The following is a 25,446-nucleotide window of genomic DNA, read 5'->3' on the forward strand; positions in this document are numbered from 1 at the left end:
CTGACCCATAGTCCCTTTGCTGCTGATACTCTTAATTGTTCGGTGGGCTGATAAACCAACTCATGAGTGCTGAGGAGTGAATTATATAAATTCAGTTACTAATCGTTAAACAATTGCCTTTTCTTTTCCCTGAAACATTCATTGTCCACCAATTTGCCCTTTCCTATGACGACTACTTTTCCTCTGTCATAACTGGACTGAAAGGACGCTTTTGACAGGACCCTTCTAGCCTGGTTAAGGGCCTACTTTCACTAATAAACTTAGGTCACTAAAGAAAGGAAATAGGCACTCCATCAAATGTACAAATATGTGACAAAAATGTGGTTTAGGAACATCAATTGTCCTTTGCATATTTCTTGAAAAAAACACAAATTTCTATGTTGCAAAATAATTGCTTTATCCTTTAAGATGTTCGGAGTGGAGGAGAGAAGTTGGCACTTTGGACAGAAAAAACTGAGAGGTGATTAATCCAAAGTCATTTTAAAGAAGATAGTAGGGAGAAATGACTTAATTAAGATCCCTTAATTCCTCCAGTCTGATCTCTTGTGGCTTGTCTACACACACAATTTGTATTGCTTTAACTGTAATGCTATATATAAGGTAGTACAGCTTCCCCACATATGGACATAAAGGTAACTTCATAAAGGTTCTTATACTGGTATAGCTATTCCAGTATGGGAAGAGGAATAAACTTTACTGGTATAAGGCACCTTAAACTAGTATAACTGCATCAATGATAGGGGTTGTTCTGGTATAACTATTTCATTATAAATCACTTCCATAACTGACATAGTTATGCAATACAAAATCTGTGCATAGACCATGCCTTACTCTGAAACACCCCTTCAATAAGAGCGTAGCCAACCCCTGATTCCAACGCATGCATTCAATATTACCTTTCAGCACTGGCACGTACCATGTTATGGGGTGCCCAGAAGTTTTCCTTCCTTAATATCTTTTTCATCCAGTGTCGGACAACATAGGACAGTCAATATGTGGGAGTTTTTTCTGTATTTTGGAAATTGTAGCTTACTGGCTTACTCTGTTTCTAAAGAATGCAAAATAGCAGTGGAAGGGTTTTTATCATCACCTGTTCCAAGAATATGACATCCCTACTCGCCTAACTCTTTGTTAACATAGTAAATATTCAGAATTATGTTATGGCTTTCAGATGCTTAGAAGGGTAAAGATATTGAGGTGGTTGTCCATTGATAGTGGAAACTTCAAGATGTAAATGTTTGTATCAACACCTGCAGTTTGTCACACTGAATCTATCGCTTAATACATAATATTGAGGCAATTGATTTGTGTTAAATGGTATTAACAGTACTTCTCTTTATATCCCATGTAAAAGAATGGCATGATCAGGCAGATAATTATTGTGTCCAAAGAATGCTGAGCGAACTACTTCATGAATGTATATATCATCCTACAACACAAAAGCTGAAGTGTTCTCTGCTCATGCAATTTTCCTATGCACACACCTACTCCTTCTTGCAAGTCATGATTTGTTCAAATTGCTTTCTGACTTACTTGAAAATAAAAAATATACTCTGTTTGACCTAATCAATTATATGTTTTATTTGTTAGTTATTGAGTCAAAGACACTGCAGGGAGACCAGGGAGAACACAGCTTTAATGTCCCTGGAATATTTATCGTAGAAAACACAACTGTTGAATTTCAGAAGAGTTTGGATAGAGAAACTATAAAAATTCAAGGACCTCTGGGAGCAGATTTCATTATCAAGGTAGGATATGTGTTTAGGCATGCTGTAAGCTGTGTCTGCCAATATATTTGAAGTATATTGGGACGTAAAGCAAAGGCGAGTGAAGATGTTATACTTAAGTGTATGCAACTGTGCTATAGTTACAAGGCAATTTGTATATTCCCTTGTTCTTTATATGTTTGTTCTAATGGACCACTGCATATAGCACTGAACTTGATACGTCCTTGATACGGCCTTGATACGTCAGTCAGATCCGCATGGGCACACTCCTGTATGTATTTCCATTGACTTCAGTGGAGGTCTGCATAAGTGCAGCAGTCTGTGTGCACAAACCTGATTGATTGCAGAGTCAGAACCTTATCAGCTTTGAATAAGCCACTGAGAATGGTGAAGGATTTTACACACAGTTTTCACACAAGGAAAGATGCAACTAATTTCTTCCAGTCATTATGGGAACCTTGTCCATTCCTAAGGATCTCCACCATTATTTACAATGGCACAAAATGCTGTAAACACTTTTTCTGGCATTCACTCTGGTGGTGAATTTAGTGCTCTATCTTAAAAGTAGATATATGTATATTAAAAGGGGGGATTGAATGGTGCATACAGATATCAGAAAGGCAAGACTGAGATGAACTGGAAGAAGCAGGTTAGTTGGGTCTAATCTTTTTAGCTTTCTAGGGCCTGCTTATCTCACAAGGGAAGGGAAGAGAAGGGAGGTATCAGGGAGCACACATATTAGTTTTTGTTTTAAATTTAAAAGTTTGAATAAACTTAAATTCTCAAAGTGAAATTCACTTGAAACTAGTGAATTTCACATGATTTCATTTCAAAGCCATGTTATAGCCCTGATATGAGATAATTCAAGTTAATAAAGAAACTGCAGGATTGGTGAGTTTCCCCTCCCCCAAAATAATATGAAACAATCCTAGCTTCATTCTCTTAAGAGACTGAATTTTGTGTCTGAAGATTCCCAGAATCATCAGATTTACAAATTCAGGTCGGTGCAAATCAGGAGATTAAAGACTACATTTTTACGAGTGTGGGCGAGGTTTTTCCTACAGGAATTAAATGTAAAGAACATTCTATGGGCCTTTGTGCACTGGGTGAAAGCATGCCTTCTAATAAATATTGGGTCAAGCAGGGGACTATGAAGATGGTGATAAATGTATGTACATATTTGCACATGCATTATTTGTACATTCCTATTTGGTATGCTCAAACATACGGGCCTGTATTTTTATGGACTCTGATTTTAATTGCCCGTTTTGAAAATGGAAGTTATTAGCATTTCTAAACATTTCCTCTCTGTAGTGGTTTGAGCTCTATGCTTGTCTAGGTTGAGTTAATTGCAAGGTAAATAATCCTAATTATTAATAGGATGCAGTGATGATGTAGCCATGTTTATCCCAGAATATTAGAGAGACAAGGTGGGTGAAGTAAATAAAAGATATTGCCTCACTCGCCTTGTCTCCCTAACTATTAAAACATTCCAAATTTAAGATACACTGAAAAATGTTTGTTCTTTTTTCTGAATTGTTTTCTTTCACTGCACCCTCAAATAATTTCTGTATAAGTTGCCATTGGCTGATTGGTTCCTGGAAATTTTCTCTCCCATTTTGGGTAATATATATAAGGAATGAAATGCCTTTCTGAGTTTAAAATAATGTTTTCTTTGAAGACGATGCCAAAAGTTCTAGGTGCATAACACGTAACTCCCAGGAGGGAAGGAAAATTACTAAGCTTTAATACAGTTCATTTATGGCTTCCAATTATTTTTATTGTTATTACTATGATTTTTTATGCACTAATCACAATGGCATATGCACCTCTGAAAAAAACCAAACAGTGTTTACATTAAACTATCCACCAACATAAAAATTAAGATTTTCCCCAGGAAACATCATCCATAATCAAACAAATGTCTAATATGAAAGATGTGCCTTCTTCCATGCTCTGAAGATTTTTAAACTCTGTCTTTGGTGGATCATGCAAGGGAAGCCCGTTCTACAGTCAGGGTCCCTGCACTGAAATTTCCCAGCCTCCGTCCTTGACAGCAGAACAAAATTGTGATTTATTTTTTTTTAAAGCTACTTTTCAAATAAGACTGTTGCTCAAATGGGGATAGATAATTTAGCTCTCACTGTTGGTGACAAAGCCTGACTCCTATTAGCTTGACACTTTCATTTCTTTGTGAAGATCCTGTAGGTATTATTCCTGTGTGGATATGGGCCCAGATAGGACTCAGCATTCTAATCTTTCTAATGAAGCCCTAGAAAAGCATTTAGTAGCTAAGGCGAATGACTGGAGCCTGTCATGTTTTAATTTATAAATAATGTCTTACATTTATAGGGCACACTTCATCCCCAAGATGCCAAAGTACAGTACAAATTATATATAGATGTTCTTTTACCTACTTTAGGGTAGAAAGTAGAAGCTGTTTTACAGCATGCAGCAAACACAACAATAGAGTTTAGGAAGCAAAGGGAAGGAGAAATTCTGTCTAACTAAAGCTGCGGAAGTAATTTAGATGGGCAGAATATAACGAGCCAAACTGAAATTTGGCCAGACTCTGGGGCTAACAGCCTTACTGTAGCGTAAAGCATCATGGGATCATTAATGACCCAAGCAACCAGGATCTCTGTTCTGAATGTAATCCAACAGATGGTGTTGCAATGCTCCCTGGCAAAACGATGTAGCATTGGTTCAGTATTAAATCAAAGGGACGATTGCCACTTCCTGAAGCAACAGCCTCACTTTCGGCAGCACCCCAGGTTTCCCTTCGGGTATCTTTACATTGCAATAAAAACCCCAGCACCAATTCTCAGAGCGTGGGTCAGCTGATTTGAGCTTGCAGAGCGTGGGCTAAAAATTGCAGTGTAGATGTGTGGGCTCCCACCTTGTGCAGTTTTATAGCCCTACAGCCTGAGCCCCGCAAGCCCGTCAGCTGATGCAGGACAGCCACAGCCATGCCATGGGTCTTTTATCAAGCATAGATGTACCCTTTGGAGTTGCCCATCCAAGTGCTGATTATACCAGGTTATTAGTTATTGATCTGCCCAGGTCACAGGCTGACTCTGTGCAGCTATTAAAAGTGCACAAAAATATCAATAATTTGCGTGTACCCAAAGGAAGGTACTCATAGTTTTTTTCCATTGAAAATGACAAATGGTCTTACAAGGTAGTATCTTTTATGGGACCAACTTCTGTTCATGAAAGAGACAGGGTTTCAAGCGCCACAGAACTCTTCTTCAGGTCTCTCTCTCATATCCTGGGACCAATACAGCTACAACAACACTGAGGCCAAATGATCCTATGTCCTAACTCCACTTCGATGCAGGCCATTGGTTTTGCATGTTGTAGAAATACACTAATGCACAATATTTTACACCTCAGATATTGTGTGCACATCCAATTTGATCAATGTCTTATCTGAACCTGATCTGTATGCCCCATATTCAGTTCAAGTTCTAGACCCATATATTCGCCACGGAATTTTGAAAATGTAGCCTATAATGCTATAAAGCAGCAGGGCACATCCCAGGAGCTTGGCCAGCCAGGGAAGAAAAATCGCCAGAGGGGCTTCTCAGCACTGTTACATAATTACAGGAGAATAATTTGAAAAAGGCAACATGCAAATGTTTGATTATTAGAAACTTCTGTTTGTATTGCTCCAGATTTCTGTGTGGTTTTCTGCCTTATTGCCAAATAGCTCTCTGCATTATTATTACATATGAGTTATGTTGTGAAATGTCATGAATATTGGCATACAGTATACAAATGTGTTGTAATGGAAATCTCTTTAGACCAGGTATACTGCCCCAAAAGACAGTGTGGTTCAGTTCTTTTTCTATCAACCCATAAGTCATCAGTGGAGACAGACAGAGTTCTTCCCGTGTACTGTAACATGTGGAGGAGGTAAGTAATGGCTGTGGCTCAAGAGTGTTTACAACTGTGGATTATACATGGCTGATTTATAACTTTCATACAGTGTCATTTTTTAAATCAGTTAAATAAGGTTATGCCGCTTTGCACGTTGGTGGTTGTTCAGATAAATAAGTGACTGAGTACAAGGTAATAGCTGCAGTTAATATAAACATATTAGTCATATTTTATTGTTTTACATACTATCAAATGTCAGTGTACAGATAATGAATTACCTTATGAGAAAGAGATTCAGAAAAATAAAGAGAGGAGAGTCGGAGTGATGTGGGGCTAGAAGTGAGAAAAAATGGATAGCAGTATGAAGATCACAGGAAGATGAACAAAGAGATCAAATGGGAAGATAGAGATTAAGAGCGAGAAGGGAGGAAGGAGGCATTTCTGGCTATAAATTTAAATGTTAGAGTGAGAATGTTAGAGCGGTGCTAATAGATAGGAAAGTCGGTGGAGTGAAGAAAAGAGAGATGAGGTAGGTGAACAATGAGGCAAAACACTGTAGACTTGGTGCATGGTATTGGACCAAGTGAAGTGGCCAAACAGAGGTTTTTTGACAAACTAGCATACTCATCTTTGCAGAAATAGAGGCACATGGGCAGTATTTTTGCTGTATCAAAAATATGAAACTTGTGGATATGTGAAGTGTTTAGAAGGCGAAATTTCTAATATTTAGCAACATGAGAAATGTGTATGGAGAGAGGACATTGAGGGTCAAAGGTAACATCAGAGTTTCTAGTGGAACCACCTGGAAAGACAGGAACATTATAGACAATAAAAAGCTGGGAAAGAAGAAAGAGTGAGGGATAGAAATGGAGTGATGCAAAAGAAATAGCACAGTGTTTGAGATCCACTTTTAAAGCTTATTCACTTGACTACAATTTTATTTGCTTTGCCCCTGATTCTCCACTACAAGTGGATGATGTAGACAGTGGTAGCTGCAGTGACCCCTGTATGGCACTCTGAACCCCAGCAGGTTGGTCCTGGTGAAAGTCAGACCAGCAGGGGGCCTACTCCAACTTCCACTGCTAGTTTAAACTCCACAATTTATACAACCAGGGGATTAAGATAGTTCAGTTCCACCATCCCCCTCTCCTCCTGCCTCAGGACATCACAAGTGCAAGGCTATCTTCTCCTTATGCAGAGGTGGTGGTTGGAGAAGTAGTTGGCATAGGAAATGATTATACAACCTATACCTGTTTTACACCGGTGCAGATTCATCTGATACAGGGAAGTTCTCCAGGGGAGTCTGATAGTAACACTCCTATACTCATTCTCTTAGAGACTACACTAGTATTATTCATATAGACTAAAAAAATCAAAATAGTCTAAATAATTACCCCACTATTGCAGGACCCATTAAAATGCTGTTTTTCAAAGAATGGCTCGTGTGTTTGTTAAAAAAATAAGAGAGCCTTGTCAAGTGCTTAAAGTACAAGTGAAGAGTCTGGTTCTCTTTGCAGCTGTCTCAGACCAGTCACAACATCTCTTTGTGCCTCAGTTTCCCCACCATAAAAAATGGAAATAACATACACTCACAATTACTATTCCTAGGTCCCATGCCTCTAGCCAGAGTCATGGTGGGAAACTCCTCTATCTCAGAAGATTTTTTGGCCCTCTGAAACATGACCCTCATTTGAAATGTGAATGCTAATCCTGTGGGATGGTATTGTCAAAGAAGTAGAATTGCAAGCCTAAGTGTTTTTCCCTGATGTTCCTCACAGGGGAAGAAGTGTACAGTATAATATTTTTTATTGTGAGCATTGCAAACACTGGATAGCTCAATGGACATCTTCCCTTCTAGGTTGATGGCTCAAATCCAATCTAAGAGAGTGTTGTCTTGAAAAATTATTACTATCTAATGGCTGCTTATTCTCTTTGAAATTAGCTGGTAGCTTCAGTGCAATTCCTTGTGGATGGATGTCCTTATTAGGAAATCACACCATCTTTATCAACAAAGCTTGGTGTTCTTGTTGGCAGTCCTGAGAGAAAGGCCAGTAAATAAATGAGCCTGGAGACTAAGCTACACACTGACCCCAGACAGCGGCAGTGTTGAGGGCTGTATGTTACTGGGGAAACTTGCACTGCTGCTGCCCAGCCTGAACCTATTATCTTCTCGAAGATTTGGTCTCCAGATGCTGTCTGAGCTCTTTCACCAGCACTAAAATGACTCAGACATTTCAGATAGAAAAAGTTCCATGCAACAAAAAATTAGAATCAGCTGTTCACCAGGATATCATGTCTCAGTTGGATCACTCCACATTCAGTTCTGTAATCTCTGTGTGGGTGAGGGAGAGTCTCGGGAGTGCAGAGAGGAGAGGTGTGGTTGTATTTGTACAAACAAATACAAATAAACAGGAAAGTTTTAAAAACCTGAATTTTCTTTGCAGCTGGTAATTCTTCTTGGTCTGCTGGGTGCTTACAAGAACTGGCACATGCATGCTTAAGGTGCTGGAACTGCTTCATTTTTCTTTATGATTATCACTCTCATGCATGATGACACTTTGGATCGGCCAAGAGACACATAAGTGAAGCTATTGCTATATGATACTTCAGCATTTTCAGTAGACACAGTTATGTTATTAGTTTATTGACTCTATTTGGATTTTCATTCTTGTGGTTTCATCCTTTTTCTTTTTTAGCACATACCAGAACATCCTTCTTGTCTTCTCTGTTTCAGTGAAAGACAATTCCTGTGAATAAGCTTTTTTTTCTTAGCCAAGAAAGCAACCTAGTGGTTTATTAAACTCAGATCTTTTCTGTTAACCAGTCCTTTTATGCAGATATTTGCACCAAGTAGTTACTTCAGGTTTTCTTTTCTTGGCTCTTTAACTAGGAATGTTCTTGAAAATATTTCTTTGTTTTCTAAAGTTTAACTTAACAATGTCTTTGGACCTCATCTCCAATTCCTCTGGCTTTCTGTTTTAAGTATTTTTCATACCACACATGACCACCTAATACACCTCTCAGTAGTGCACTCAGTAAACACTTCTGTGTGGATTTTATAAATGTGGACGTACAACACGGCCATCCAATTGTGCACCTCAAGAAAGTGACCAGTGAGGTGTCCTAGTAGGTGTATAACTGCATCTGTTAAAAATTTGTTATTTTGAGTGTCTTCCTAAAACACTCCCGGAACAAAGGGCCAGACTCTCAGTTGATGTTAATTGATATAGCTTCCTTGACTTCAGTTGCTGACTGAAGATCTGGCCCTATATGTCCGAGTACAGCATTTCCTTATTTAAAAAAACCCCAGCGTTTCCTTATTTAAAAAAAAAACCCACAAAAATCACTGTATTTAACTGGATGTATAGTTTAGTATTTGAGAAAAGAAAGCCGTTTGAATTTATCTTCCTTCATCACAAGCATTAGCATGTTCATCTTTTGCTCCCATGTTAGGTTATCAACTTAACTCTGCTGAATGTGTGGATATTCGTTTGAAGCGAGTTGTTCCTGATCACTACTGTCACTACTACCCAGAAAATAAGAAACCAAAGCCTAAACTAAAGGAATGCAACATGGATCCCTGTCCTTCTAGGTTTGTATGACAAATATGCAAGTGGGATGGTATTTTTAGTTACTAAGGAGCAAGTAACCATATTTATTTGACTTTTGACACACTTTGATCTTCAGGACTGCTTAATTTTAATTGTTCAGGACATTAAAGAAAGTCTGGCATTTGCACCAACACGAACAGACTTGGAGCACTTCTCAATCTTACACAGAGGTGGTTTCAATAGTCCATTTGTTTTTGTTCGTGGCCTACCTTTGCTGCAGATTTCTTGCTGAGCTCTATGGATATGTCTACCCTGCCATCAGAACAGCACATGCAGAAATATTCAAGCTAGCTTTGGTTGAACTAGCTCACTACACATAGCAGTATGGCTGCTGTGGCACAAACAACAGTATGGACTAGCCCCCCCGAATATGTGCCTATGGTCCCAGGTGAAGTTGTACTCAGATAGCTTGCCTGGGCCGCTGTGGCAACATCACTATTTTTAGCAAGCTACCTTAATCAAAGTTAGCTTGGATGTGTCTACACAGGCTGTACTGGTGCCTCCCGATTGTGGTGTAGACATACCCTATGGCACCAGTGCACACATTTTGTAGGATTATGTGAACATGAGGGACTGTATGTCTGCTTTTGGATTTATCGATGCTGTCATATGTTATTCAGGATTTCCCATTAAAGGCAGGTAGTAGCTCCATTCCTCATTCAGCATGAAGTTTTTGCACGTGGTTTATTCTGGTTTGTCCATCTGTCTGGTATAAAAATTTCATTCGCCATTTTCACTCTACAATTGGTCACATAATATTTAAAGTTTTGGGGGGATATTTTTTAAAGTTACAAGATAGTCAGAAAAAATCAATTCAAATAAAGGTACTTCTGGTGCAAATACCACTGAATATTATTGCCAAATTATAAAGGCTACAGTATACATAAACTGTATTGAATTGCACAGTGGTATTTAAAACTAACTTACTTTTGGATTGTCTGGTGAGGTTTCCTGGCTCTGCTGAAGTATCTTAAAATACTTCACAGTGTCAGGTCCCAGAACCTCACATTAATATGCCATCTGGCTGGACTAGAGTTATATATAAGAAAAGGAGGAAACACTCTGAATAGATTTCATTTCCTATAGCTAACCTGTCCATTTCCTTTAATCCGTGTTAAATATAATCATTGATTGTGACCTCTGCTAAGTATAGATGCACAGACTTTAAAAGTTCTTTTCGAAAATGCTAGTTGATAGAATGGCAAGATTTTAATACAGTATATCTGAAAAAGCTGTGGGAGCACGACAGGTAAAAAAGTAGAAATTATGAGCTCTTGCTATACAGATTTACCCTACAAAGACAGACCAGGGGATGAGGGGAAATAATGTCCTATTTCACTTCTCCTTGCAGACCTGAGGAATAGACCTTCCCTTAACCTCGGAGCCTACTCCTGCTAGGTGCTGAGCAACTTCTGTAATTCAAGTAAGCAGCAGTTGAGGGTGCTGAGCACCTTCCAGGAAGTGCTCAGCACCTCCATAGATTGAACCCTTATCATGCATTTTTTCAGCTGCATGCACCTTCCACGGATCCCTTCATTACAGATTTCTCTGTGGTGTCCATTTCTTTGTTAAGAAATGACTGTGCATCCCGGGGAAGTGGCACAACCTGGGAGGAGTCACACACAGGAGGATTACGTAGAACTGTTTAATGGTCATTCACTGCCTTTTGAGGAGAAATTGCTTTTTCCATTTTTGTGGAATGAATTAAGGAGTTAATAGAGCGTTTCCAGCATCTTCAGAAATGATGGGTACATAATGGGTCAGCTTGTTCCACAGGAAGATCCTGTAGTTGGTCTCACATTTCCTGATCTCATGGTGGGATTTGTTCACTTTTAAATATGATTGTGCATAACATGTAGAGCAAATACCATCTCGGATATGAGAAATAATGATGCCATATTTCTTTTATTGACAGTGATGGATTTAAAGAAATCATGCCCTATGATCACTTCCAGCCTCTTCCTCGGTATGTATGGGGACTAAAACATGTAGGTCAGCATTAGGATGAGATTTCCGTGGGAATTCAAGATTCAGATACAAAGACTCAAATCACTGTATAGTTTAGAACATTATCTACTGTCTTTGCATACTATCGTAGTAGTTGATCTTCCAAGTTATACAGAAGAGAGTAGATCTTGGGCTCAATCCTGCAAACACTGTGCATGTGAGTGACTTGAATGGGACTATTCCTAAGTAAAGCATTGCAGGATTGGGCCCTCTGTTACTGCAACAAAAACCTGCTAAGTGCATAACTGTTTAGTGCAGAAGTAATAGTCTGTTAAAATTTCCTCTAAAATTCATGTATTTATTCATTTTTTTCTGTGAAGGTATATTTTGGTTTGATTAATAAAAAATGCATGCATTCAGTGTAACTATTCATGTAATGTGGCACTCTGGGAATGAATTCTTTGCTTGTTAAAATATATTGCTCTTCTGTTCTTTTTGTTGTTTATTCCTACATGCTGTTTGTTCATATACACACTGCTTTAGTGCTTTGCCGATATGGAATTTTCTGTGCTTCTTCATTACCTAAGTGGTTTGAGAGCATTGTTTCACCTGAGATGGTCAGAAAATTAATTTAATGCTACTCTGAAACATGCTAGATGGTTTTTTTTATAAAGAACTTAGGGACTTCAATTTAAAAACACTGGGTCAGATCTGCAGCTGGTTTAAATCCGTGTAGTCAGTGGAGGTAAGCAGATTTACACCATCTGAGGATTTGGTCAATTGTTTAATGAAAAGCTAAAATTAAAAATATATTTTTCTGAATATGGTGGGAGAAGAGTGAACTTGCAGACTCACTTGACTGAGTGGAACTCTTTGGATTCCATCAACTGGTGTAAATTATCATAGCTCCATTGACTTGACAATTTACACAGCAGAGGATATGCTGCTCTCTGATGTTTTTTGGCTGTGTCAGATAGGTGGAGATGTTTTCTCCTGTGGCTTAGTACTGGAGTTTTGCAATTATCCTGCTCCTATCTTTTCCCCTTTCCTCTCTTCCTTCTGCTGCCAGACTGCAGATTTCTCTGTGTTGACCTCAACACAATTTCTTTATATCAATGCTTTGTGTTCTGAGTGGCTCAGGAAACCAGTTGAAATTAAGGTTCCGTTTCCCTTCTGTGCTGCACTATGCCTATAGAGTCTGTACAGCACTGTCCATGGTGAAGGAGATCATAAGGAGGGTGAAGTCATGGGCAGCTGCTCTCATTTCAAGCATTAAGAACTGCAGATAAGGGCTCACATCACTCCAGGTCTGTGCCAGCAGACACTGGCCTAGTCCCCATGTGTGAAATCTCACTGCGGGCTGTGTTAGTTTTGTTGGTTTAAAGCAGTCATGATCACCCCATCTACTCAGAGACCAGCGAGCAGCAAGCATACACCCAAAAGTTGGTGGCATTGCTTAAGGAAGGGGCGAGAACAAGGCAGGCTGATTCAATGTATTGCTGCTCTAGCCTTCACTGGGAGCGCTCTTAAAGCGCTTCAGTGGGAGAAGAAAGCTGCCCTTCTCTAACAGAACTAGAAGAGGGCGATGGTGGAAACACCTGGCCGCTTTGCACATTCTTGCACCAGCTGGTGAATCTGGCCCAGTCAGGAGCTAAATACTGCAGCAATTCTCACATATATACACTCTGTGCTTGTTGCCTGTAAAGTTGTTGCACATACTCCACATTAATTCTGCTTTTTACCTGTTCAAGTGCTGAGCCCGGCTGTTCACACATAACAGGCATAAAACAAAGTGCTGTAGATGCTCTTCACCAAAGCTTTACTGGCTCGCTTTTCTTGAGCAGCAATCACCTCCCATGTAATACAAAGGCCACGTGGAGGGCTGCTTTGCAATCCTGTGGCATTCACCACCATTTTCTCATTCAAATGAGGAAGTTGTGAGAAAGTCACAATGCACACTGCAGGCTCTTGAAAGAGTTCTCTTGCGGCTGGAGCTGTAAACGTCCTACTGAAATATTTCTACAGATGGAGATCTTTGAAATAAACAGAAAAATTTCCCAGGATAAAAATTTTCTTTTAAGGCTTTTGGAATGCCTCCATATATCTCAGACTTGCTGGACTGTTGAGGATCCCTTGACAGTTGTGGGTTCTGGAAAGTGTCTCCTTGACTGCCTGCCCACGACACTTCCCCTCCTCCCCCCAGTAGCCCTGGACCTCACTCCATCTTGAAAATGCTCAAGGGAATATGGGAACTGGAGTGTGTTCGAAACTGATGAGATAAAGAAAAACAACTATAAAACTTTATGCTATAAACACTTCTAAGAGTAGTATTACATCTAGTACAGTCAGCCTTACACAGATGAATCCATGAGCTGCTAACTCATTGAACAGCTAATTGCTCTTTAGTTCCTGATATTTTCAAAGAAAATGAGTTGATTTTAACACTGGCCATTTGTTTAGGTAAAACAGTGAAAAGTATAACTGTGACATTTTAAAAGCCTTTTTCTCTGGTAATGTGAAATGAATATTTAGTCAGTCAGCTATATATTGCCTGCTTTTGAGCATATATCCTATGTTTAAAGTTCAAAGGAGGTTTTTGTATGTTTAAAATTGACTCTGTGCTATAGTGTTTGAACATGATTGATATGTTTCTTGTAGACAGTTTAATGAATTATTTAAAATAGGAAGTATTCTTGAGTTACCTTCTGTATTGTAGGGAGTAGGTAGTACTTACTGACGTCTGCCTTTGATTTATAGGCTTCTGCTCCATCTACTCTGATATTATGACTTCCTTTACAAAACCTATGTTACTCTTGATGAATTGATTTAGGTGGGATATTTCTGTACTGGCTGAGTCTATCATTCATAAATGATGTAATTTTTTTCACAGTTCTTTTCTGAGCCACTGCAATTGTAATATTTAAAGGTTTTAGACTGGCTATAGTAAAGTCTTCTTACTCACTTCCTGCCTTGATTTGCCAAAGCTAAGATATGACGAGCTTTAAAGACCAGGTGCAGGACCCAACTATTTCCCCAGGTTTCTTTTTGGGGGCAGGTGGATGGGGCAATGAGGGATTGAATAGGGCTGTGTGAGAACCAAAGTGGGAGCCCAGGATTGAGGCCTTGTAGTTTGTAATTGTCAATGATACACTTACGTCAGGAAGATCCTTGAGTATGTCTTCAATATTTATTTACTGTCTTTTGTGAAAGAGTAGATGCCTAAATGTGTGGTTTGTGCTTAGAGTATGAGATAAAGCCACTGAAAATGTATAACTTTACTGTCTTCCCCACTTCTGATGTCACTGCAAGTTTGATCTTCAGTATGTTTATCTCTCGGGCTGTAAGCTTTTCAGAGCAGGGGCTTTTGTTTTTAGACCGCCTCAAGCACATTGTTGGTGCTAACCAAATAATAATGATGAAAAATTACATGTAGCCATGTAAAGTAGTAGCCTAAGTGTGGAACACACTTCATTATATTGATTCATTCTAGACTTATTCAAATAATCAAATACATTGTATTCCTGCTTTAACTCCTCAAAATGTATACAAGAGAATCAGGTTATTCCAAACACTTCAGGAAATTTACCTGGGCACTTTAGTCCATTTATTTGTGTGTTCATTTTGGCACACAGCAGAAAGAAAGCCTGAAACAAAGGCACAATATGTTTCTGATTCTATATACATTTTTGTACAAATGTCAGAAAATAGACCTGATTCTGCTCCCTTTTGAAGTCAGTGGCAAAAGTTTCATTCACATCAGTGGAAATAAGATTGGGTTCAATATTTTGCTTTGCTTTATAGATGGCATTATTTTTAATGTATTTGGGGTTTGGTTGTTTTTTTCCCCCTAGATGGGAACATAATCCTTGGACTGCATGTTCTGTTTCCTGTGGAGGTGGAATTCAGAGGAGGAGCTTTGTTTGTGTAGAGGAGACCATACATGGAGAGATACTGCAAGTGGAGGAATGGAAATGCATGTATGCTCCCAAGCCCAAGGTCATGCAAACCTGTAATCTGTTTGATTGTCCTAAGTGGGTAGCTATGGAATGGTCTCAGGTAAACTGAAAAATTATTTGTTCCTAATTTTGAAAGGCAGCCTCCAATTGTATACAGTGATATAATTATGGGCAAAAATAATTGCAGGCACATTTTGTGGCACTGAGCAGTAGATATTTAGCCTACAATTCATGATGTAAGATATCTCTGTGGAATAAAATGCATGTGCAGGTTTTTGTGCCTTCAGAACTATACTTCAGGACTTTTGTCTCCCACTTCTTGATAGATGTAATCAGGGGTGAAAGTAACTTAAGGGAATTACTGGTATGCAGGGCAGCCGGGGTCCTGAGCAAGGTGGGGGGTGGCTCAACCAGAAGGGGCGGGGGCTGGGGCCAGGGGCTCCTGGCCGCTGCCACCACGCTGGGGCTCTGATGATGATTTAAAGGGCTGGGGGCTCCAGTTGCATTAGCGGCGGCTGGGAGCCCTCAGGCCTTTAAATCACCGCCAGAGCTCCATGATAGTTGTGGCAGCGGTTGGGAGCCCCAGGGCTCTGGTGGCGATTTAAAGGGCCAGGGGCTCTGGCCACTGCTGGGAGCTCTAGGCCCTTTTAAATTGCCAGGCCCTGGGGAAGCTGCCCCCTGCCGGTAGGATCAACTGTGTACCGGCTCTTACTGGTACACCGTACCAGACTGTACCGGCTTACTTTCACCTCTGGATGTAATCCTCCACTGCAGATAATTTGCCAAGAACATGGCTGTTTGGGAATTGAGAGATATCTGTATGGGTGGTTTTCCTAGCATTCTCCTTACCTTTCATTATAGTAACAGGAATACAGAGCCAACATATCTTGGTTCTGCTTATCTGACATGGATAGATAACACTTCTATGTTTCCTGAGTTCATCCAAATAAGATCACTGAAATACAGTTGGAGAAGCATTCTGATGTTTTTTCTGACCCAACTTAAACCAAAAACCACTAAAAATGTTGTGAGAGAGCTTATTCTCAGTAGATTCACAGTTCCATTATAGACTGTAGCTGTTCAGATAGGCGTTGCAGAACCCAGGAAGACATCCCCCTTCACCCCCCCACACACACATCTTTAGAGGTTTGTCCATTACTAGCCATCACTAATATCCTTTAGTCACTTGGCAATGCAAGATTATATTTAAATAATGTTCATCTGAAATCTGATGGAACAGCTATTATAGTTTTCACTTAAGGCCTGATGCCAAAGTGTGGGCTTTGGGTAAGGACTTAAAGCTTCCAAATTCATATTTATGAATGACATTATTTTTAAAAAATATTTTTAAAAGAATCTGTGGAGTAAGATTATTGTATTGTCTCCTTTAGTGCACGGTGACCTGTGGCCGAGGCTTACGTTACCGAGTGGTATTGTGTATTGACCACCGTGGCCAGCATGTCGGGGGCTGTAATCCACAACTTAAGCTACATATAAAAGAAGAGTGCATTGTGCCAGTACCATGTTGCAAACCAAGAGGTAACTGGAACTTTGTCTGCATGTGTTATTGTTTTGCATTTTTGTTAACAGAAGTAAAGGGTCCGTGGTCACCTCTCCCAAAAGTACCAGAAGCTCAAATTTGCCAGGACTTGTTCCAGTGTTGGTAAAAGGAAGTGTTGTTGCCATTGGTGGTAAGAAAGGTATATGTGTGATATTTTTTGCTGATAACATTGATACCATGTAATGAAAACTACAAGCTCTCTAAATTAAAATACATAACTTAAGTTAAATAGGGGAAAAGTGGGAGCAATACATTAGGTGCCAGGGGATTGCTCAATAACATTTTCAATGGGAAGAGTAATATGTTCGTAGAGCTTATGGTACATATAACCATGGCCCTTGTTCCTCTATATCGACAGCTAGAACTACAGAATTCTGCAGGCAACATGGAAAAACCTTAAATAATGTCCATGCTGATTTCCCTCTCCTCTTCTTTTCCACTTTTTAATTTTTTTAAAATAATCTTTAATGCTTAATGACATGGATTAACAAATGTCCTTTAAAAATTAATTGAGGAATAAAAGATAGATGAGATGATGTAGGGAAATAAGGGGAAACAAAGAGCAAGAGGTATGAAGTGATATAAAAGTGACATTTCCTATTCCATTCTTATCTCATAAGTACAGTAGATCGGTAGGTAGATAGCTAGGTAGGCTTCTCTGTCTCAGTCCTGGTCCCTGAACCTTAGGCTTGGAAGGTCTTTTCAGTCTTTTCATATTTATTGGAAAAACTTGTTGGGAATATTCACAACTTAACAGTAAGATTTACATAGTAAAATTAATAGCAAATGTAGTTAAGTGCTATTGAAACCCAATGACTTACCACAGATAAGTTGGTAGAGCAGGATATTTTGAGGTTTTAGGGAGTTCTCCAGGCAAAAAACCATCAAGGGACAAATACAACAGAATTCTCTAAGTCTTGCAGTAAAAATGGTAATGAAAGTATTATGGAACTTCAGGGGACCTGCAAGGAGAAGAACTTGGTATGAATGTGGTGTGTATCTGCACAGTCCAAAAGGAGTTTAGATAAAGTTCTTTGAAGTTTCATTCTTTTCAGTACATGGAGAATATATTGGAAGACTTCAGAGCTTAGACCAGTGTTTCTTAACCTTTTTGTGCTGGCGACTCCCTTTGGACTTAAAAAAAAAAAAAAAAAAGGTTGTGACCCCCCGCTACCAGAAAAAAACTGTGACCCCTTACCTTCAGCCCTATGGGATGTGGGACTCCAGCCTCCACGCTTTGGGCCACAGGGCTTCAGCCCTGCACAGGGCTGAAACAAGTAAATTAGCTTTGTGCGGCCCCAGGAAATTGCCCTGCTTCCTACCCCGTTATGCCAGCCCTGCTTGAAACACCCCTTCCTCCCCACCCCCCCCAAAAAAAACTTAAGCCCAGTTGAGATACGCTGGTTTAGGCAATCAAGAGAGAAAGTGTTTCACATCCAAGACTCTAGTTTGAATCCAGTCCATCTGTATTATGATTGAAATTTGTTACCCTTTGACAATTCTTCTAACCATATACGGTGAGCTGGCATTGCCATTCTATTACTTCAAGATTTGGGTGTCCACATCACAAAATAACATCATTGCAATTGGCACTAACCAGCTGCACTTTTGGGAAACTCAGAAAAGAAGCCAAAGATTGAATGGATATGGAGATTGAATTACTGGTACCTTCCCACCCACAGAGGTATTCCTGCAGGTCAGGGTTTAGTAACAATGTCATAACAATGTGGTGGTAGTTGTATTACTGAATAAAAGATTTGCAGTGCTGCCTATCTGGTACATTTCTCAAATAGTAAATGAATATTACAAGGCAAACAAAATGTAAAAAGAAAACAGTTTACTTATCTGAATGATAAATTTTACCTTATAAAGAATTCTAAGATGTTTTATGCTCAAAATTGCAGATTTAGAAATATTGTGGCATTTTGTTTAGTATTGTTGGAATAAGGAAAAGGCTAGGAATAGAAATTGTGGCAAGTCGTATTCAATTTGCCATAAATACTCATTCATTTCCTGTTTAAGTTCTACCTTTCCATAGATAGAGTGACACTGAAGTGAGTAAATAATACAAAATTTGCATTTAAAATGCCAACAATTATTAATAAAACAAAGCAACGCCAAATTTGTTCTTGCTGCAGCTTTCTCCCCTCTTGATGTGAGACCTGCCAAGCAAAATGCTTGTACTTTTGCCCAGGTGCAGACAAATCACATGGAATATTATATAAAAACTTAATGAATAGCGATTAAGGCACCTGACAGTCTCAAAAAGTAACAGCTAATACTTCAACTGTAATATGTGTCACTAGTATTAATTTCCAAAATCACAGTGTGGGATAATAGTAGAAGAAAAAGTGTTTTCAATAGCAGAGATGGACCTGTGGGCAGATTCAGTTCCAAACTTTTCTATAGTTCAGAAGAGGATTTTTGGATCTGGGTATTTTGTTTTGGACCCATCTTTAATCAATGCACTATGTAGATACTAATGTGCTGAAGTGAATAATGCAATATGTATTAAATGCTTCTGAATTTGATGGAATTAATTATGCTTTTTTCCCTACCAGAAAAAATTCCTGTAGAAGCTAAACTACCCTGGTTCAAACAAGCACAAGAAATAGAAGAGACCAGAACAGCATCAGAAGAACCAATGTAAGTTCCCCTTTCTGGGTGGAAAAAATGTTGCTTATATATTGTACAAGTCAAGCCTGTTGTCATGCAGATGGATTTGGCATTTGACGCTCTGTGGGACTGGGCTACCTTGTGGGCTTTTATTCCTGGTTTTATATTTTGACTGCCTGGCTTTTGGAACAGCTGTCCTGAGTGGCATAGAATATATGGGCCAGATTGATGGCTCCCTATGCATCAGTGGAGCAGTAGCAAGGGGACCTTAATTTAGCCATGAAAGCTGTTGAGGATTTCCCCAGTGTGGGAGAATCTTCAACTGATGTAAAGCAAGTGTATGCTGCTTTAAGCTAACCATTCCCTCCCTCTCAATAATGTAATCATTGTGTTGGAGATGGAGAGGGGCACATTGCTGGAGAGAGAAATACCCCTATGCCTCCACCCTCAAATATTACACACCATGCTCGTGAATTGAGGGGAGTTAATTATAATAATCTGAGCCATTCAGAAGATGTTGCTTGAGCCACCCACCACTTTGGCCCTGGGGCTGAGAAATAGTTGTGTTCGCAGCATGTGCATAACTGACATTCTCTTGAGTCCAGCTCTATTCACACCCCTTTAGTTTAGTTCATATCTGTGATGCAATGAGCATTCATAGAATCACGTGTGTGTAGAATAACTGCGAGTGGTGCTTATCTCCTTCATATATTTTAATTACAGCAGGTGTTTACATGGGTTTCCAAGGCATTCACTGTAATATGTTGTGTCTGGGCCAAATTCTGCTCTTATTTATAATTATGTAAATCTGAAGTTACTCAGAGGAGCTCAAGATTTACACCACTGTACCTGAGAGCAAGAATATGGGCCCCTGATATTTTATTTTTCTTCTGCTGCTTAGCTATTCTTTATTTTGGCTCATACATATTAACAGATGACAGTAAGAATAATAAAGCATTTGACACCTGCACTGCCTCACAAAGGAAACCTCCTGCCAAACAGGTGTTATTTGCACTATTATGCTAGCTGCCATTGGAAATTTTTCATTGACTGGCACCTATGGCCAAGAGTTGACTTTTCGTGAGTAGTTACCCTCCTCTCTAAATTGGTGGCCATGAATGCAGAGGCCATGTCTGAATGTGAACTGTGATTGTTGAGGACAGTAATGCTAGCTGAATGAGCCTCTTCATGTTGAGTGTCTGCATCTGGGAATGGACAGATGTGAAACCTCCTCTAAAGAGGATTCAGCCTGAAAAAATAAAGAAATGCTTCTTTGGCCATCCAAAATCAGGTGTGCTGGTGTATGCTGGTGGGAAGCAAGAACTAATGTACTCTCCAGGCCCTTAGGGTTCTCAGTGATATCCCTACAGAACAAGCAAAGCACAAACTAGTGCAACAGGTCATCCCAGCTTAGCAGTCTGAATGTCTTAAAATGGCAGCAGAACCAGAAACTTTCTAATGGGTTCACTTTTATACAACTACACCAGATACACACTTTATATGGCTGAATTACTGTACTGATGCCTTTTCTCTCAGGTGTCCCACATTCTGAAAGACACCATGCATGTAATTAGGTTTTCAGTGCATGCCCTGTCACATCTCCTCATTCTCCTGCCTTTGGTCCTCCCTTCTGAACAATCTTTATTCCCACCTTGGAGACTTAACTCCTGCTCACCTTTCAACCATCCTACCCTGCCCCACCTTCAAGGATCTGACTTTACCATTGTCATAGCAAAAATGTCTGGACCTGGGTCCAAAAGGCCCCTTCAGCCACTCATCACTAGTGAGTCCATGACACACCTTTTCTCTACTAATTTTTATGGTGTCCTCTACTAACTACTCTGGGTACTCTGTGCTCCCCTGGGACCCAACTCTACTACCCCAGCCAGATCCCCCATTCACCTACATAAGTTGCTGCTGTCTTCTCCTATCACCACTAGGATGCTAGACCTGTTCTTTTCCCATTCTTCTGAGGAGGCTGGTAGGTAAGGGGAACTCAAACACCATTAAATAGATCTAGAAGTGAAGCTGACCTTGAACAAAAGTAGATGAACTAGAGTAGGCCACTTCCCAGCTAACCTCCTTATTTGAATGAAAATACTGTATGTAGTACTAAGTTGTAACAGTAGAATATGGATTAAAATTCATTACAGTCCTTGAGACTGGCTACTGAGGCCACCATTTTCCAGCAAAATGGAAGGATTCTGCCTTCATTCTCTCTCTCCGCTTGCCCTTCAGGTACATGAACAGTGCTTTGCAATCACAACGATTTGTCACACCACCTTTCTGAATCTTGTATTCTATCTGATCTGGCCTTTTCCAGCTGGAATAAGCTTTTTGGGGGCAGAGCATAGGGTCTAAAGAAAACTGTAACACACGGTTGTTACTTCCCCCAGAGCGAACAGTAACAATAATTCCCTCCTGCTTGGAGTATGTTTAACTTTGCTTTTGTAGTTTATACATGACACAGTATGACAACTTCTAGCCCAACTCTGGCTAGCATAGGGTTTACAATTTCCTTGGTACGTTGCCACTTTTAGCTTTATTTATTCTTTTGTCATCCGAACTAAAACCGCAACATGAAATCTCAGCTCCTAGTTCATCCTTTTATTACAGCTGTCTTTTGTGCCTTCAGGCGATATTTTAGTTGATAATGAATAAGGGAATAAATGCAGCTGTGTTTTCAAACCCCACAAACAGGGGATTTGCCAAACCAGGAAGACAAATACCTCTGCCGCTGTGGTCTACCATGGCTGATGTCCTGAATTTACATAGAGGGTGAATGTTCAAAAGCCTTTTTTTATTATTATTAGGAAAATTTAAAAATGACTGCTTGTAAAGCAAGGCCAAGAAAAATGTAGGTTTGACCTTTTTAGTTTTTAGTTGTGGAATGTGATGACAGTTGATACCCATCATTATTTTAAATGTTCCTCCCTTGAGCCTTCTTAGTTACAGTAGGATTCGCAATGAGGCTTCAGCAAGATTTTACAACCTTTTCTTTTAATAATAAGTTAAAGAAATAGACACCTCTGCAGCCTTTTCTTTTAATAACTTAGAGAAATAGAGGATAAATTTAGAATGCTTTCAAAAGCTGGTATGTTTTCTCAGCAACATGAGAACATCAAAAATAATTGTTCACTGGGTTTGTATAGAATTGCATTTACTAAAACTGAAATGTGGTGGGGTCCTTGAAGGTTCCTGTTCATTGCATTTAGAAAAATTCCCCCATTTGTGCCCTTTTTATTTTAAGTACATGTGTTTCAGTCTTTCTTGCAGCCTCTCCACAGAAAGGTGGTCATATATTTTGCCCAATAAGTAACCACTCAACATGATAAAATCTGTGGCTCTGGATTTTAAAGAGGTAGTTCAGTGATGGGCAGGATTCCAATGTTTCAAAGGTTCTATTCAGATAAGCACCCAAACATTTAGATGCTTCTGCAAACCTTATCCAGTCTCCTTGGATTTGCAAAGTTGGACTGGAAATATCAAAAGAACAGCCTTTCTTGAGGGATTTTGGCATTTTTGGTCCCAACCCAAAAGTGCAGGCATGGGAAAACTTAATAATAATGAGAGAAGTAAAGTTTTCCAGATCTTCTGAAACACAGAGAGGGTTGAGTTTGAGCAAAGGTTTGGGTTGACTGTTGCCTTATCTTTACCAATTTGCTCATCAATAGTTTAGATCACTGCTTCTTTTTCCCAGCCATCCCAACATGGCCCTACTGAACACCCACTTTCCTCCCCATTAGGTCATGATTGGTGGGCCTGATCTCCACTGCGTTGCACCTTGTGTTTGGTCATTTACACATGTGCAAAGTGTGCCAAATCATAATGATAGCATTTTACCCCCACTTTGCACAGACGTAAGTGATTGCACAAGACGGCAAGACAGTGGAGAATCAGGCCTCCTGTGACTTGCATAAATAGATTTTTCAATTTGATTTGGTTGATTTTTTTTAAGCATTCATGCAAATCACTATGAACATATCTTAAAAACTGGAGCCTTGTCTATGAAATTCATTAAAGGCCTCAAAAAACCTTCAGAATCCTAAACATTCCATTATAATCTACCTGATGACTTGCAAGGGACAATAATTTGAGAGCTGCTTTGATGCAACCTAATCCTGATCTAAACTCAGTCTGGGCCTGTTCCCATTGAAGTCAAAGGCAAAGTTACCAATTACTTCAATGGAGAAGTATCAGGCTCAATATGTTGCCAATTGTATGCTGAATATGCCACACAATGAAAAATATACAGCCTCTGATGTTGGTGGATTATTCCTTTTTACTATCTCAGTCACACATTTAAGGCAAAGTTCCATAATTTCTGCTTCAGGCTGTGGATTTAGCTAATTAATATAAAACTGGCACCTGATCCAGATTCATGATTTAGACAGAGTACTGTCCTGTCTCCAGAGTTCTACTGCTCTGTAATGCTGCCCAACCAGCTATATGAACTCATTTTGTACTAGTAGTCTCCATAGGCTTTTGCTTAATTTTAGCTATTTCAACTACAGCATGCCTTTGATGAGGTCATCAACTTGAAAAGAATTGCTGTAATATGGGGTCGTTCTAATTAACCCTACAGTCATGTGATTTGGTTTAGCAAATGACAAAGTAGAATTTCAAAACCCATGTTTTAATTTTTTTAATCTTGAACTTTGCTATGAAATCCCATGCACAAATATTCAACAGGAAACCCACTAGTAAAATTTAGGTCAGGTGTAAGTCAAGGAATAATTGCTTAGAATTTTCTGAGTTTCTTTATAAATTCTATGTATGTATAATATTACCCAGATATGGTTCTTTTTATGGAGAGAAGATCAGAATTTTGTCAAAGCATTATGCACAATTGCCCTGATTCAACAAAACACATAAGCACGTGTTTAGCTCTAAGCACGTTACTATCACGTTGATTTCAAGGGACTACTAAAATGCTTGAAGTTAACCACATGCTTATTGTTTTGGAGCATCAGGGCCATTTTTGACATAACTATCTAGAAATTTTAGATTTCTAAAATCTAAATCTAATTTTAGATTTCTAAAATGGCTCCCTTTGGACCTTAATCTAGTCTCTATTCAGGTTCTGAGGTAACTTTCTTTGTTAGCAGGTTTTCCCATTGCTGTGTACTTCAGGGTTTCTCACTCATAAGCAGCTGTCAGAGACAAGTTGCTGGACTAGATGGACAACTATTTTGTCCCAGTATGGGATTTCCTATGTTTCCTGTCACTGCAGTAAATGAGCACCTGTAATTTGTTTCTGGCAATACTCTTCCAATGTAGAAGATTCTTTTAGTGCACTTCAAATGTTGTCAAACCTGTGACATGCTGAACACTCTCAGTTTCTGTTGACTTCAGTAGGAGGTGAAGGTGCTCAGCACCTTTCTGGATGCACTCAGCATCCTGCAGGATCAGGCCAAAGTTTGGGATGGTTCCATTCAGGTAAACTTCAAAAAAGGCCAAATCTTGACAAATTTGGAAATCATTATTGGGCAGAACTTGTCAGGGAAGTTCAGCAGCAGCTCCTCAAGGGTGATCAGCTTCTTCCTAACCCGTATTAGCCAGTGCTCTTTAGAGGAGGGGAAAGATTTACTCTTCCCTCTTCTCCACAGCAGGTGCTCTTTGGAAAGTAGCCCAGAGGCCTAGTGGGAATATATCTATAGCATAACTACTGTGTCATCAGATGCTCTTGTCTCCTCATGCCTCTCTGCAGTGGCAGAAGACAGTTGGCTTGACATAGTAGTCTATCCGCAAACTCTATTCTTCAAATTTAGCAACACTCTGAGCTTGAGCTCAGAGTATCAGCCATCCTGTGTAGACATGTCTCAGTCTTACATAACTGGCTGCTTTTAAATTTAAAAAAAAAATTCTCTGCAACAAACCAACGGATTTTTTAATTGAAGAAAGGGGAGGAAAAGCTGTTGGAACAAATAGATGTCTAATTTGGATCCTAAAGAGGTGTCCTTTGCTGATATTTTAGGAGATAATAAAGAAATGTTTTCATTTCCTCTGTTTCACGTACATCTGCTCCAGATGGAAAATTTAAAAAAAATGTATTTCTTTCACCAAAGTGTTTGAAACCTTAAGAAAATGACCTATGCAATTATGTATTTAACTTATTGTCAAATTATCCACAAATCCACCCAAGA

At 39.4% G+C, this 25,446-nt stretch overlaps 1 protein-coding gene across 5 annotated transcripts in view; it reads left to right on the forward strand.

Moving 5' to 3' along the window:
* ADAMTSL3 (ADAMTS like 3) overlaps positions 1–25,446 on the forward strand; it is a 279,327-nt gene that overhangs the window by 193,453 nt on the left and 60,428 nt on the right. For all 5 annotated transcript variants that reach the window (XM_073304072.2, XM_073304073.2, XM_073304071.2 and 2 more), the window contains exons 9-15: positions 1,591–1,748; positions 5,534–5,645; positions 9,063–9,201; positions 11,136–11,186; positions 15,019–15,223; positions 16,515–16,662; positions 19,246–19,330. In XM_073304072.2, the coding sequence (XP_073160173.1) occupies positions 1,591–1,748; positions 5,534–5,645; positions 9,063–9,201; positions 11,136–11,186; positions 15,019–15,223; positions 16,515–16,662; positions 19,246–19,330 (898 nt within the window). The remainder of the gene's footprint in view (positions 1–1,590; positions 1,749–5,533; positions 5,646–9,062; positions 9,202–11,135; positions 11,187–15,018; positions 15,224–16,514; positions 16,663–19,245; positions 19,331–25,446) is intronic.

The sequence above is a fragment of the Lepidochelys kempii genome, chromosome 10, assembly GCF_965140285.1.
Source record: "Lepidochelys kempii isolate rLepKem1 chromosome 10, rLepKem1.hap1, whole genome shotgun sequence".
Classification (NCBI taxonomy): Eukaryota; Metazoa; Chordata; order Testudines; family Cheloniidae; genus Lepidochelys; species Lepidochelys kempii.